The sequence below is a fragment of the Canis lupus genome, chromosome 8 (assembly GCF_048164855.1).
Source record: "Canis lupus baileyi chromosome 8, mCanLup2.hap1, whole genome shotgun sequence".
Classification (NCBI taxonomy): Eukaryota; Metazoa; Chordata; class Mammalia; order Carnivora; family Canidae; genus Canis; species Canis lupus.
This window is the reverse complement of record NC_132845.1, coordinates 75,601,475-75,615,017: the sequence shown is the minus strand read 5'-3', so window position 1 is coordinate 75,615,017 and position 13,543 is coordinate 75,601,475. Positions and strand designations below refer to the sequence as shown.

At 44.9% G+C, this 13,543-nt stretch overlaps 1 protein-coding gene across 3 annotated transcripts in view; it reads right to left on the bottom strand.

Moving 5' to 3' along the window:
* The window catches only part of GALNT17 (polypeptide N-acetylgalactosaminyltransferase 17), a 438,022-nt gene that overhangs the window by 29,990 nt on the left and 394,489 nt on the right, over window positions 1-13,543 (bottom strand). For all 3 annotated transcript variants that reach the window (XM_072837560.1, XM_072837561.1, XM_072837562.1), the window contains 2 exons: window positions 6,400-6,585; window positions 3,904-4,041 (listed from right to left, as the gene is read on the bottom strand). In XM_072837560.1, the coding sequence (XP_072693661.1) occupies window positions 3,904-4,041; window positions 6,400-6,585 (324 nt within the window). The remainder of the gene's footprint in view (window positions 1-3,903; window positions 4,042-6,399; window positions 6,586-13,543) is intronic.

The window sequence follows — 13,543 nt, the reverse complement described above, 5'->3', positions numbered from 1 at the left end:
GGAAATTCACCACTCTTCATCAAAACCGCAATGAAACATCACCTTGCACCCATCAGAATGGCTAAAATTAATAACAAAAGAACCAACAAGTGTTAGCAAGGATGTGAAGAAAAGGAAACACTTCTACACTGTTGATGGGAATGCAAACTGGTATAGCCACTGTGAAAAACAGTATGGAGTTTCCTCAAAAAGTTAAAAATAGAGCCACCCTATGACCCAACAATTGCACCATTAGGTATTTACCCAAAGATACAAAAATACAGATTCTAAGGGTTACATGCACCCCCATGTTCATAGCAACATTATAAACAATATCATATCTGGGAATTGGTATCTGGAATAAGTTTTGTTTTACCTTTGTATTTTCTATAGAGTGTATGCATTGAATTTATTACTTAAACGAAATAGAGAGATTTGCAAAAACAAAAGTCTCCCCTTCTCCAAAAATCAGACTGCAATCTCCATGTTGACTCCATGACCACACCACTGTTCAGCTCCAGAGACATTATTTACACTGTGCTTCATGTGAATGGCAGGCCCCAGAGCTGTGCAGTATACAGCCTGTGGAACTGTGCCCTTGTCATCTTCTGGAATTTCCCCATTTTTATTATTTGGTTGTTTTTTTGTTTGTTTTTAAAATATTTTATTTATTTATTCATGAGAGACACAGAGAGAGAGAGAGAGAGAGAGAGAGAGAGAAGCAGAGACACAGGCAGAGAGAGAGGCAGGCTCCATGCAGGGAGCCCGATGTGGGACTCAATCCCGGGACTCTAGGATCACGCCCTGGGTTGAAGGCAGGTGCTAAACCGCTGAGCCACCCAGGGATCCCCTACTCTTTGTTTTTTAATACTGTTTTTCTCCTAATCATAATATTATCACATAAACATCAGCAAAAAATGGGAAAACATGACAAAGTACCCCTACAAAGACTGCCTGTCTCACTATTTGGAGGTAACTACAGTCATCATCACCATTTCCCCATTGCTATTTTCCCACTTGAATTCAATCTAAAATAGCAGCCAACTCAATTTTATAATTCTGACTTTTTTTTTAAGACAGGAGAGAGAGAGAGAGAGAGAGAGAGAGAGAGAGAGAGAATCCATGTGCTCAAGCAGGCAGGGAGGGGGCAGAGGGAGAGGGCGAGTGAGAATCTCAGGCAGATTCCATGCCTAGTGTGGAGCCCAAAGCAGGACTCGATCTCACAACCCTGAGATGACGACCTGAGTGGAAATCAAGAGTCAGACGCTCAACTGACTGAACGCCCCTGGTGTCCCCTTGACCCTTTCTTCTGAAGAATTATATCAACATTTTTTTCATGTCCTTAAATTTTTGTATACACCTTTTAAAATGGCTGCAAGATATTTCAAACCAGTAAAATGGTATATTTAACTAAACTTCAAATTAGATTCAACATTTTTGGTCCAAAAAAAAGTCACTGAGATGAATAATTACTCTCAAATCTTTGTCCTCATTTCAAATTATTTGCTTCGGATAAGAGTGGAGATGAAAGTGTGACTATCATTAAGCCTTTTAATACATGTGGTTCAAATTGCTTTTTACAAAGCTTGTTTCAATTTACACTCTCACCAGAGGATTTGCGGCTTTTCATATAACCAAGATCTTGCTGGCAGAGGTCCAAAATATGTTCCAAAAACGAATTTTTGTTTATTTGGTAGAAGCAAAGAAGCTACCTCAATGTATTTTAAAATGTATTTTAATTTCTTTGATGATGAAATCCATGAAAATTTTTCATGTGTTTTCCAATCATTTGTATTTTTCTCTTCTACTTGATTTTTCTTTGGGGATGTTTTATTTTCTTATTTAAATTAATTATTAAAATTTAAAACCATTCACAGAGCTCATTATATATTAATTATAGTATCCATTAATCTATACTATTTATGGTATATATACTTCTACTTTGGCATACTGTTTCTCTATTCAGTTGATATATAGGTTATTTTAATATTTATAAGCTCAGGTCCATTATCCATTTCCTTTGCATTTTCTTTCAGGGTTTTCATTCTTAGAAAGCTCTGGCCCTTTCAGAGATCAGATGCACATGCATTTCCGTATGGTTCTGTTACAGTTTCTTTTCTTGCATTTAACGCTATAGTTCATCCGAAATACACTTCAGGATATGTAAGAATCTAAACTGTTTTCTTTTCCAAAGAGCTAGGCAATTCACCCAATTGTCTTACGAATAATCCATTCACTGCTTGTTGTTTCTTGAGGACTCCTTTTGTTTGATCTTACTTTGATAATCAAAAAACCCCAAAACCATGCTTTTGTTTGGAAGAAGAAAAGATAAGGCAGTTTGGACCTGTTAGCAGTTACAGCCGGGTGCCAGCTACTGTCCTAAATCTTCCCTACAGCCCTGCGCCATGGATTCAGTCTTAATAGGCCCCTAATCGTTATATAGACTGCCCCCGCAAGACACATGCTTCCCATCCCAGATTCCAGCTCAGGATGGACACCTCACCCACACCCTGATGGTTTAACCTGGAGCTGATTTACTTCCTATAAAAGGCATCAGGCATAAAGTAGGAAAATATACATTTATAGAAAAAAGAAACACTCTAAGTCAAAGAGAGCCTTCTTAGCTTCCGGCTGGTTGTCACAGAGCAGCTGCAAACAGTCGGTGAAGTCCAAATGCTGGAACTAGTGGGGTATCTCCACTGGATCCGGCGCATCTGGCTGCCTGTGCCCTAACCTGACTCTGTGCCATAGATTCCTCGTCCAAACATACAACTCAAGGAAGCAACAAGGCTTATATACAAGCATGTTCTCAGCAGTGGTGCTTGCGATATTTTAAAAATGGAAACAGCATAAATGTCTATATTTTCAAGCAAAATACATCATACACAAAGGTATCGTAATAGTTATTATAATGCTGCGGAAACGACATCATATAGTTATTATTAATGCTGCAGAAATGACATAGGAAAATACTCTTCATATAACATTATTTCAAATTATTACACCTGTGGATACCATGGCTTTAGTAATACATAGATACAGAAGTGTTTATAAAAAGAACATATATGTGTGTATATTAAAATATATTTATTTATATTTGTATTATTTATAATACACCTACACAGAGAGTGAAGACCATATATCAAAATGTACGTATTATCTATGAAATTGGAATGCCTACATTCAAGGCTGGCTTCATAGCTTATAGGTTGAGACCTTAGGTAATTTATTTAATTCATCTAAGTTTTAACTTCTTTATCAACAAAATGGAAATAATACTTCTACCTCATAAAGAGAGAGTAGAATGATTTCATACATGGAAAGCACTTAGAATGGTGCCCGGCACATCCTAAGTATTGACTGCTATTATTATTACTTTCAAAATTTTCTAAAATGCATATTTATTTGTAATATGATATAATACAATAATATTTGCAATAAGAGAAAAGTTAATGTGTTCTAATGTTTAGAGAGGCAATGTGTCATCTCATCATAGACAATTTAAGAGCATCTCCCCTTTTGTTGGTGGCAAGTGGCTCTGGCCCCCAGCACTAAGTGATGGACAGCTCCAGTCATTGCCTGTCTTTCTAGCCAACTTCCTGTTCAAGGTCTCACTTACAGGTCCCAGGGACCTCAAAATCAAAATGTCCCAAACAGAACTGACCATGCACACCACATCCCTAGGAAAACAGGCCACCAGAGACTCTGGTCCACGCTTCCACTGTAACATTTATTACATTGCCCCCCACCAGTTGGTGACAGTCTTGCAGTCAGGTCCTATACCTCCAAAAACCACTCTTGAATGAATGAATGAATGAATGAGTGAGTGAATGAATGACTCTGTTCTCTATTTTTCCCCATCAAAGCAGTCGCCCGGCCTACTGTAAAGCTATCCAAGCTGAGAGCATGTATAGTCTTAATTACCTCCCCGTATGCAATGGTGTTATTGTATCTTCTCATTTCTGGGTAAACGTGGTCCAGGTACCACTGGAAATTCTTACACTTTAAACTTTTCCTTAAGGCTCTTCTTTCGGAGACATCACCTATGTCAATTCCTGGATTCTGAAAGAGGAGGGAAGCAAGGGGCATTAGTGACTGGGGAGCTCTGGCCAGAGGAGAGGACGAGCAGCCTTTGAAGAAACTATCAGAGAGAAACCCCAAGTCCTGCATGCTTGCCGGTTTATAGGGACTCACTTGATCAGAGCCCCAGCTAGACCACTATCCCCTCAGAGCAGATCACAGCCCCCAAAGTCAACCATCCTTAACACTGTGCGAAAGGGAGCCCGGGACATACTGATGTTGGCAACCTCTGTTCCCAGCTCTGTCTCTCCTGCATATCCTCAGCAACTCTCAGAGGCAATTATTAGAGGAATTATTTGATTTAGACAAGGAAATAAATGCCTATAACCACCTCCTGTCTTTCTTCTCCATACATGTATGATTTCTCCCTTTGTTGGCGCTTTGTGGAGTTCATTATACACAGAAGTGAAAATAATTTTCCATCGCAAAGCTTGTAATGATGTTCTAATGAATAATTCACTCTGCTTTTACAGAAATGAACCTGTAATGGGCTGCTGTGTGCTAACAGGGGAAAATAAAGTAGCTGAAATATGACTCCACAGACTCCGCCACAAGATGGCCGCGGCTGGGAGGCCCCGGATGCTGTCTGTGCCATGGCGGGCAGCCAGGCAGAGTTCACGCTATTTCATCAAGATTTCTTCTTTCAACAGCCAAACGGTGATTTTAAAGGAAAATCTTCTTCAATGTAAGACTTTAAAATTCAATGGCAAAGCTGGACAGTGACATTTTAACTCCTGGTTCTAATGTGGTTGGCATAATGAAAGAGAACGGTCAATTTTCCAAAAGCACGGAGGGTACCACTGGCATTAGGGACGGGAGGTTGTGTGGACAAAGCGCGGGGACAGAGCCAGCAGCCTTGAACTCTTAGGAACGAGTAATACAGCCAGGAGGTCACAACTCCTCGCCCACGAGCAGGAATGAGTACCGATTGTGTTGACGTCCACAGAGCTGTGGGGCGAGTCGAATTCGGGTGTGAGTTCACATCCCTGCCCTGCCATGTGTTATGGGTAGGACCTTAACCTAGTCACGTTTAACCTCCCAGAGCTTCAGTTTGCCCATCTGTAAAATGGACATCAGAACAGGTCCATGTCAAGCTAGCATTTATTGATCTCTTAATAGTTGCTATGCTCTGTCCTCAGTGTTAACAATCCCAGTTTTACAGATGATGAAACTGAGGCTGAAATGTCCTATGTCATGAGGTTGTTATGGGGGCTAAATGAGATATTGCAAATAAGGAACTCACCAAGGGTCATGGACATAGTAAGTGTTCAGCAAGTGCTACTTATGTTTATATAAATAATCGTGTGTAAAATCACTTCTGGCTCAAGAGCTATAAAGTGCCATACAGCCATAAGGGCACTATCAATGCTTTAGAACATTATTTCAATAACAACATGATAAAAATTCATTTTTATCCTCTTTATCTATGATTCATGCACATATTCAACTGCATTTCTGCTGCTCTGAGCTCCAGCCTCTTGAAACATAGGGGCTGCCAATTCTCAGTGGGAACAACTCCAGGAGACTCTCTCAGGGCACGGCTGAGATACCTACAGGTACTCTGACTGAGGAAATAAACCCAACTATGGGTCAGGGTGTTGGTCACCCCACTGTGCTATGTACCTAAGTATATATAATGAGTATTTTAGCACTCAGGACTTAACCTGAGTATGCTAGTACTTAGATTCGGTATTTTAATACTTACTACTGATACAAGTACTTTGGATTTAATTCTCCTGATCATCCTAGGAAGGAGGACTTGATATTATTGCTATTTTTAGGTGAGGAACATAAGGGACAGAGGCAATAAATGGATTTGTTCAAGACTGCAGAACTAGTAAGTGGCAGAGCAGAGGGTCCAACCAAGCTAGCGCACAGCCACTATGTAATGCTTTTACGGGGCTTCAGTAATACAGGAGTTTTCTTAGGTTATACTCTGGACAGAGTATAAAGGAGATTTGAAGAGTCAGATAATAAACAGTAGGGGCATATGTCATGGGGCAGCTGGAGGTCCAAGGGAGGGTACACGGTCAGAGCAAATGACGGAGCTCGTACCAAAAACCTTGGTCGAGAGTCTCCTGGATACAAGGCTGGCCCAGCAGTAGGGCATCTGGATTATTGTAACATGACAAGATCCTTCTACTCTTTGTAAATGGATTTCAAGATTTCTATTGTACCAGTTCCCATGTGAAGGAGGGGTTATAGCACCTGGAGGTCTGTGAATCCCCCTCCAAATGCTCTTATAATTTTGCAGGTGTAAGTATCTGTCTGGGGAGCAACCATCAACTGATTAAAGGGACCAGTGGTCCAGGGGGACGGGGAAGGGCTGCTGTGCCCTACCTCCAGTGGCAGGTTCCACGCTATGTACACATGGGACTTGTAATCATCCATCCAGACCTCGGCAACCCGGAGAGCATTCCTCTTGGTATAGAAGCCAATGTTGCTGTTGTAGGGCTTCTTCTTCCGCTCGATGTGGGCCACTCGTGAGCAAGGCAGGACCTCCATGCTGCCCCCGCAGAGCCACACCTGAAGGCACAAGGACTGTATCAGACCAACAGAGAAACTCCTAGAGGCCAGTGTCCCTCCCCAAGGCCCAAAGGCAATATGGTCAGGAAACCTAGCATGAGCATGAATGAGAAATACATTTTACTGTATTTCAGGGTAGGTCTGTTACTGCACTGTAGACTAACCTAACCTAACCAAAATGTGTCAAAAAAAAGGCTTGGGGGTGTTTTTAATAGATATAATAGTTTAGAATATTTTAATATCCTAAGTTTACTAGTTTACTAGAGCTGTGGGTAACAGAGGCCCCTAAACCTAAGATGCCCCCTGGTGATGCATGGGTTTTCTTAAGTTCTCAGTAGTGAACAATTGGCACCTGTGGAGGTTTTCTTTCCCACTTGGCTAAAGCTAAGCCTTGCAGCCCTAGATGGAAAATTCAAACTGGAAAACAAACCATCTTTATTCACATCAGCACAAAGTGTACAAGGGTGTACTTATGCACTGTTAATATGTGCTATTTCAGAGTCCTAAGAGCACAGATGTCCAGCCTCCTGGAAGCATTTGCCCCAGTGTTATCATGTAAAGACATCACTTGTGATTGCTGGAATATTCAGGTGGAAGGCTACAATGGCAGTTGCCTTTGAGGGATGCAAAAGCCCAGGGAAGTGACACTTGCCATTCTCTGAATGGGCATGGCAGGCATCCAGGCTCAAAAGGCCCTGCTTGCAGTGGGGGAAAGCTGAACTAACCAACTTCCCTCAGTCCCAGGCAGGAGAAACAAAGCATTTCTGACTGTCAGGAAGGACTCATTTGTGGAAATAAACTTGCTGGTCCTGGTGGGGAGAGAAGACACAAAGAGGTTTCAGGGACCTGTGTTGCTGTCCTGCCACAAGGATCCTGTCCATAATGAGAGTGCACTGGTGAGCTGACCCAGTCAGCACAGACAATGCTGCATGTTCCACCCTGGAATACTTCAAGCCACTCTACCTTTAGTCTCCCAGACCACCCCCAACCCCAGGATGCTGGGACCCTCTTGCAAGTTTGCATACCACCACTGGGTCTTTACTGATTGAATTTGGTGGCAAAATCCAGAAGTGTGTTATCTTCTGTTTCTATTTCTACACCATAGGGGGGAATGATACAGAAGGAAATTTCTCCCCATAGCCATGCATCCTCACTTTCAAGGAAGAGACTGTGAGCTAAGAGACTGGTAGACAATGGGAGGTCCAGAGTAGTTTGATTTGGGACTTATTAGGTACCACCATGGGTTGGCATGGCCACTGCTGACAGTGGAAGGAAGCCAAGTCAGGGAGGCATATATGGCTAAAGGCCTATGCGGAATAGAGGTAAAGGATCTTGCAGGGCAAAACACAGTGGCTGAATTTCCAAGGGTGGGCAATATTCAAAGATATAGAGTTGCACAGGTATGAGCATTGGATAGTTTCAAGATTCAGGGAATGAATGGAAAGACAGTTCATGGATTCAAGGACCTAATATTGTTAAGATGGCAATATTTCCCAAATTGATTTAAAGATTCAACACAATCCCCATCAGAACCCCAGATGGCGTCTTTGCAGAAATTAACAATCTGATTCTAAAATTCATGTGGAAATATAAAAGACTAAAACAAAAACAAAAACAAAAACAAAAACCCACAAACCTTGAAAAGAACAAAGCTGGAGGACTTCCACTTCTGACTTCAAAATGTACCACAAAGCCAATATAATCAAGACAGTGTGATGCAGGTATAAGGACAGACAACAGGCTAGAGTTGAGGGTCTAGAACTCACACATTAAACTCTCACATTTATAACTGACTGACTTTCAACAAGGGTACCAAGACAACTCAATGGGGGGAAATAGTCTTTTCAACAAATTGTGCCAGACAACATGCCAGTGAATGAATTCGGATTATCACCTCACAACATGTACAAAAGTTACATGGTTGCCTAGGGCGGGGGGCGAGGCGGTGTTGAGGTGCTGCCAGTGGGCATGGGGTTTCCTTTTAGAGTGATAATAATGTTCTAACACTGATTGAAGTGATTGCTGAATGATTCTTTGAATATACTAAAAACCTTTGGGCTGTACACTTTTTAAAAAAATTTTTATTTATTTATGATAGTCACAGAGAGAGAGAGAAAGAGGCAGAGACACAGGCAGAGGGAAAAGCAGGCTCCGTGCACCAGGAGCCGGATGTGGGACTCGATCCCGGGTCTCCAGGATCGTGCCCTGGGCCAAAGGCAGGCGCCAAACCGCTGCGCCACCCAGGGATCCCCTGAGCTGTACACTTTAAATGAGTGAGTCATGATATGTGGTTATCTCAACAAACTGTGATAAAAATAAATGGGTAGATAAATAAATAATTCAACAGAGAGATGGGGAGGGATATATTCCAGTTTGAAGAGCTAAGGAGAGTGATGCAAGCCACAGCAGAATTCTATGAAGACCAGTTCCTGAGCAGGGATCACAAGTGCAATGCAGGTGTATGAAGGGCCTCAGCAGAAAACAGAAACCCAGTTACAAGAATGGAAATGCCAGGTGGGAAGGGAACCCACAGGCATGCTGACTTGCTGCCAGTCTTCTGTAAGCTGTCCAGATCAAGGTCTGGATAGACCACGGTCAGGATTGTCCAAATTGTCCCAGATTGCCCCTGGGGGTGCGATGAGGCTCACAAGGGATGTCAAATGCCCTTCCTTGCTGTGAGTGGGCTGAGAAAATTGAGGGGCCAGGTCAGATCTCAAGCCTCTTAAACAAGAGTAGGAGATGGTGTGCCAGGCTGGGAGGCAAGGACAGCATGTCTGCCCTGTGTGGCAGGGTCACTGGCTTCCTGCCCTGGGCTCTGCTATGTGGATACCAGTTGGCACACTCAGTGGGCACTAACTCAGAGCCACTTAACCTTTCCTGTATGGTCAGGGGAGAGGCAAGGAGCTCTCAGGCTATTTAGTGTCTTGATGGTACAGCCCTCTGCTGGACCCAGCAAACTTAGAGTGAATCACCAGGTTTGGGCACTGGTCTGGATACCTGTAGCATCATCACAGACCCCTTCTGCTTGGAACACACTCCTGTTATCATCCTGTGCCTGTGTGGCCTTGGTTGACACCTCAGCCTGTCATCTCCAGTGACTCAGGCTGGATTCAGGGTCATAATCATGAGCAACCAGCAGCATCACATCTTGAATGACACAGAAAATGATGTCACTGAAACACTCAAGCTGCAAACTAGTCTGGAAGAGGTGATTCAAAGTGAAAGAAAGAGAGAGAGAGAGAGAAGGAAGGAAGGAGGGAAGGAGGAAAGGAAGGAAGGAAGGAAGGAAGGAAGGAAGGAAGGAAGGAAGGAAGGAAGGAAGGAAGGAAGAGGAGGACATGTAAATACTCAGTGAGTGTGGGAGGCAAACTGAGCCCAATCCCTTGGGCCCTGAGGGAGAGCCCCAGTCCTGGAGCAGGTCCTGGGAGCTCCCCTCTGCTCTATCCTTCCCCCATCTTCTACTTCTGCTGACACCTCCCCCCCACCCCCACACACAGAGGTGAGTGTCTTCACTCGGCCTGCTCCAGAACCTAGAACCAACCAAATCCTTACTACCAAGCACCAAACACAAAGTTCCTCATGAAATCCTCACAGATGAGGAAAACTGAGAACTCAAGAGGTTGATTAAGTTGTTTACAATCCACAGTCAGTAAGTGGGTGAGCCAGAACCACAACCTAAGCACATGCCACACAAGGCCGGCCCTTAGTTGGTAAGCACTGGAGCTCTGACCCCCCCCAAGCAGGGAGCTCCAGTGGTCACGGGTCCTCCAGAATTTCCTCAGCCATAGCTTGTGCCTCTGACTTGCACCGTAGCCAGGGTGAGTGGGGTGGACATGGTGTATATACAAGGCCCGGGGAGCTCAGTGGATCCCAAGTGGTACCAATGATACCCTCAAGGTTAGGGGTGTCATTGTTAAGGGAGTCAAGGTTAGCCTCCTGCCACACAAAGCCATCTGATGGTGTGGCACTGCAAGGGGAACTGGAAGGAGCCAGTGAGTTGAGTTTCTCAAGTCTCAGGAGGCTCTGCTCCAGGTTGGCAGGAGTGGTCACAGCAGAGCTTGTGGGCTGGCCCTAAGTATTGGTAAGTCAGTGTGGAGTCTGTCCATGGCCACTGAGTGTAGATGGTAGAAGCGAAGCCATATAAGAGAGTAAACCGAATACCTTAGAAAAAAACCAACCACAGGTGAACTAAGGCAGCTGCCGAGGGCTATTCCAGAAGACTGGTATTCACCTCGCCTCCTAGTCTACCTGAGAGGTATGGAAGCAAAAGGGCAGCTCCTTAAACAGGGAGTGATCTAGTTTATCCTGCCAGACATAAGCAAGAGCTGCATGTGTCCCACGTACAGCTGATTCCAGGGAGAACTACTACTACTGTTTATCAGCCTAAATGGCAAGGCCCTACAGAGACTGGAAGAAATGATACCAAAGGGAAATGAACAAGAAGGTGGGGATGAAAGACTACTTCGTACATCTCTGATGCCAAGAAAGAAAAAGAGAGGGAACTGTCACCCTGGAACAGTGCTCCAGGCCTGGAGCTCCTCCCTGGCGGGGGGCGGGGGGGGGGGCAGTAGGCCTTCCTGATGGGCTGAAATGGGCCAGGAAAACAGCACATTCCAAGCTATGGGAGCAGTCCCAGGGGTTGCAGAGAAGCCATGGCACAGCTCTTGGTGACTGTTGGGAAGTGGGGAGGCAGCCACCAGAAGGTGTGGTGACTCCAGGAACGGTATTAATTCATTGATTCATCCAGGAAATTCCACACAGAGCCTACTTTCTAGCATGAGAATGACATGGGAAGCGTCAACAGGCAAGTCACTCGTTCTCACGAAGCTGATGATCTTACAAGGGAAACACATTAAATACTCACAGGTAGATGCACGCATGCTCAGAAATGGAGCTAATTCCTATGAAGGAAAGCAACACAGTGCTGGAAAAACTAGCGTTCAAGCAAGGGATGTGGACCGTAGGCTCAGAGAAAGTATTTCTGATGTGGGGCAGGTACGGTGAGAGTGGACGAGAGCCTAAGTGCAGGGGCAGCCAGCACAGATGCAGTGGCCTTGCGTACAGGGAGCCTGGGGGGCGAGCTGTGTTCAAGGTGGCTGCAACGATCCCCCCTCCACACTCCTTTCTAATGTGGCTTTTTTTGCTCCTCCCACCAAAGGATGGGATCTATCCTCTTGGATCTGGGCTAGGGTTGGACTTGCACTGATGAGTAGAATGCACTAGAAGCGATGTTTTGCCAGGCCTTAGGAGAGTTTCCAGTTTTCGCTTTCTCCCTACTGGGATCCTGAGTCTGCCACCGTGAAGAAGCTGTGGACGAAGGGCCATGGGGTGAAGGGGGTCTGGCCTGGCCTCTCTCACACGCCTTGGGCCTCAACTGGATTGGACACCTCCAGCCAAGCCACTGACAAGCCACCTCTGTGTGAAGGAGCCCACTAGTGCGGTGAAGAGCAGAAGAACCACCTAGCTGACCCCAGCCCAAACTGCCAGACTCCAGAATCGTGAGCGGAGTCATTTTTCTTACGAGCCGCCGAATGGGAGCACACACAAACAACTGACGTAAGTGGGATATTCAGGGAACTGAAGGAACAGCCATGTGGCTGTCTCTCAGAGCAGGAGTGGAAGGGAGGAGGAGAGCCTGAAATGAAGCTGGGTGGGCAGGCAGGACTCACACCAGCAGGCCCTGCAGACCACATCGAGGAAACTGATCTTCATTCCCAATGAGAAGCCACTGAAAACGAATTTGAAAAAGTCACTCTTTAAGCAGCAAGGAGAGGGGAAACAGGAAGCAGGAGGGTCTAATGGTCATCCCAGGGAGAAATGCTGGTGGCTTTGGCTAGGGCACTGGAGTAGAAAAACAGAGGTTGACAGATTAGAGCTTTTTAAGGGCAAAATCCTGAACAATGGATTGGATGTGGCAAAGACAGAAGGACTAAGAATGACTCCTAGGTTTTCCTGCTTGTGCAGCTGGACATAGAGTGGTAGCATCACACCCTGGGCCGCAAAGCCTGCCCACGGCTTCCCGGGCCTCCGGAGGCCAAAGAGCATCACAAGACACATCCTTTCTGCTTTGGACAGTGATGCCCTAGAAGAAGAGGGACATGATGTGATGTCAGTGGGTACGAATGATTTCTGATTTCTCCACCATTGTTCCAGTGTGAGAGAGTCTTCAAGGGCACGCTGGCTTAATTCCATCTTTTGATGTACTTCATTCATTCAACTCATGATGTTTCATAAATATTCCAATATCTCATTAGAGTCTTAAAGACCATAGAAAGTATGTCATCAGGCTAGGCAAAAAGTTGGTATTTTCCAGAATTTCGGCTGGATCTCAGCCTGTCTCCTGGTCGCCCTGAATGTCCTCTGTACTTTCCAGAGCCTCAAGTCTTCCCTTCAAGGGCAAGATGAGAAACTGACCCACATCGCTGGTTCCCAAACCTGGCTATGCCTCCAAATCGCCAATGGGGTACTTTAAAATTACAAATGCCTGGACCCCACCCCAGACCTATGAGTCACATTCTCCATCCAGTTACCACTGAGTGTTTAAAAACATGGGTAGCCAGGTTTGGGAACTATAGGCTTAAAGTCATTTAATATCTATTCTGAGTCTATGGTTTTATGACTGAGGCCAGGAGAAGTTAGGATGTGCCTGGCCAAAGCTCAGACCACCGAGTAGTGGTTCCAGGGATGTTCGGAAGAGGTGAGGGAATCTAATGTTCCAGATACTGCCTGGACCATGCTCTCCCCAGTGCTTCATCACCAAGGAGCTGGTCGGTAAGGGGGAAAGCAAGAGAGCCAGAAGTCACCATCTTGGTGGAGGTGGGGAGCTGTGGAGGAGGCCAGGAGTTAAAGCCAACATGGTTGGTTCCTTTATATCATCTCTTGCAGGCAGAGGCCTCTAAACAGTTTTGATATACATTCTCATCTGGAAAAAAAAAACAGTTGAAGCCCATCTTCTAAT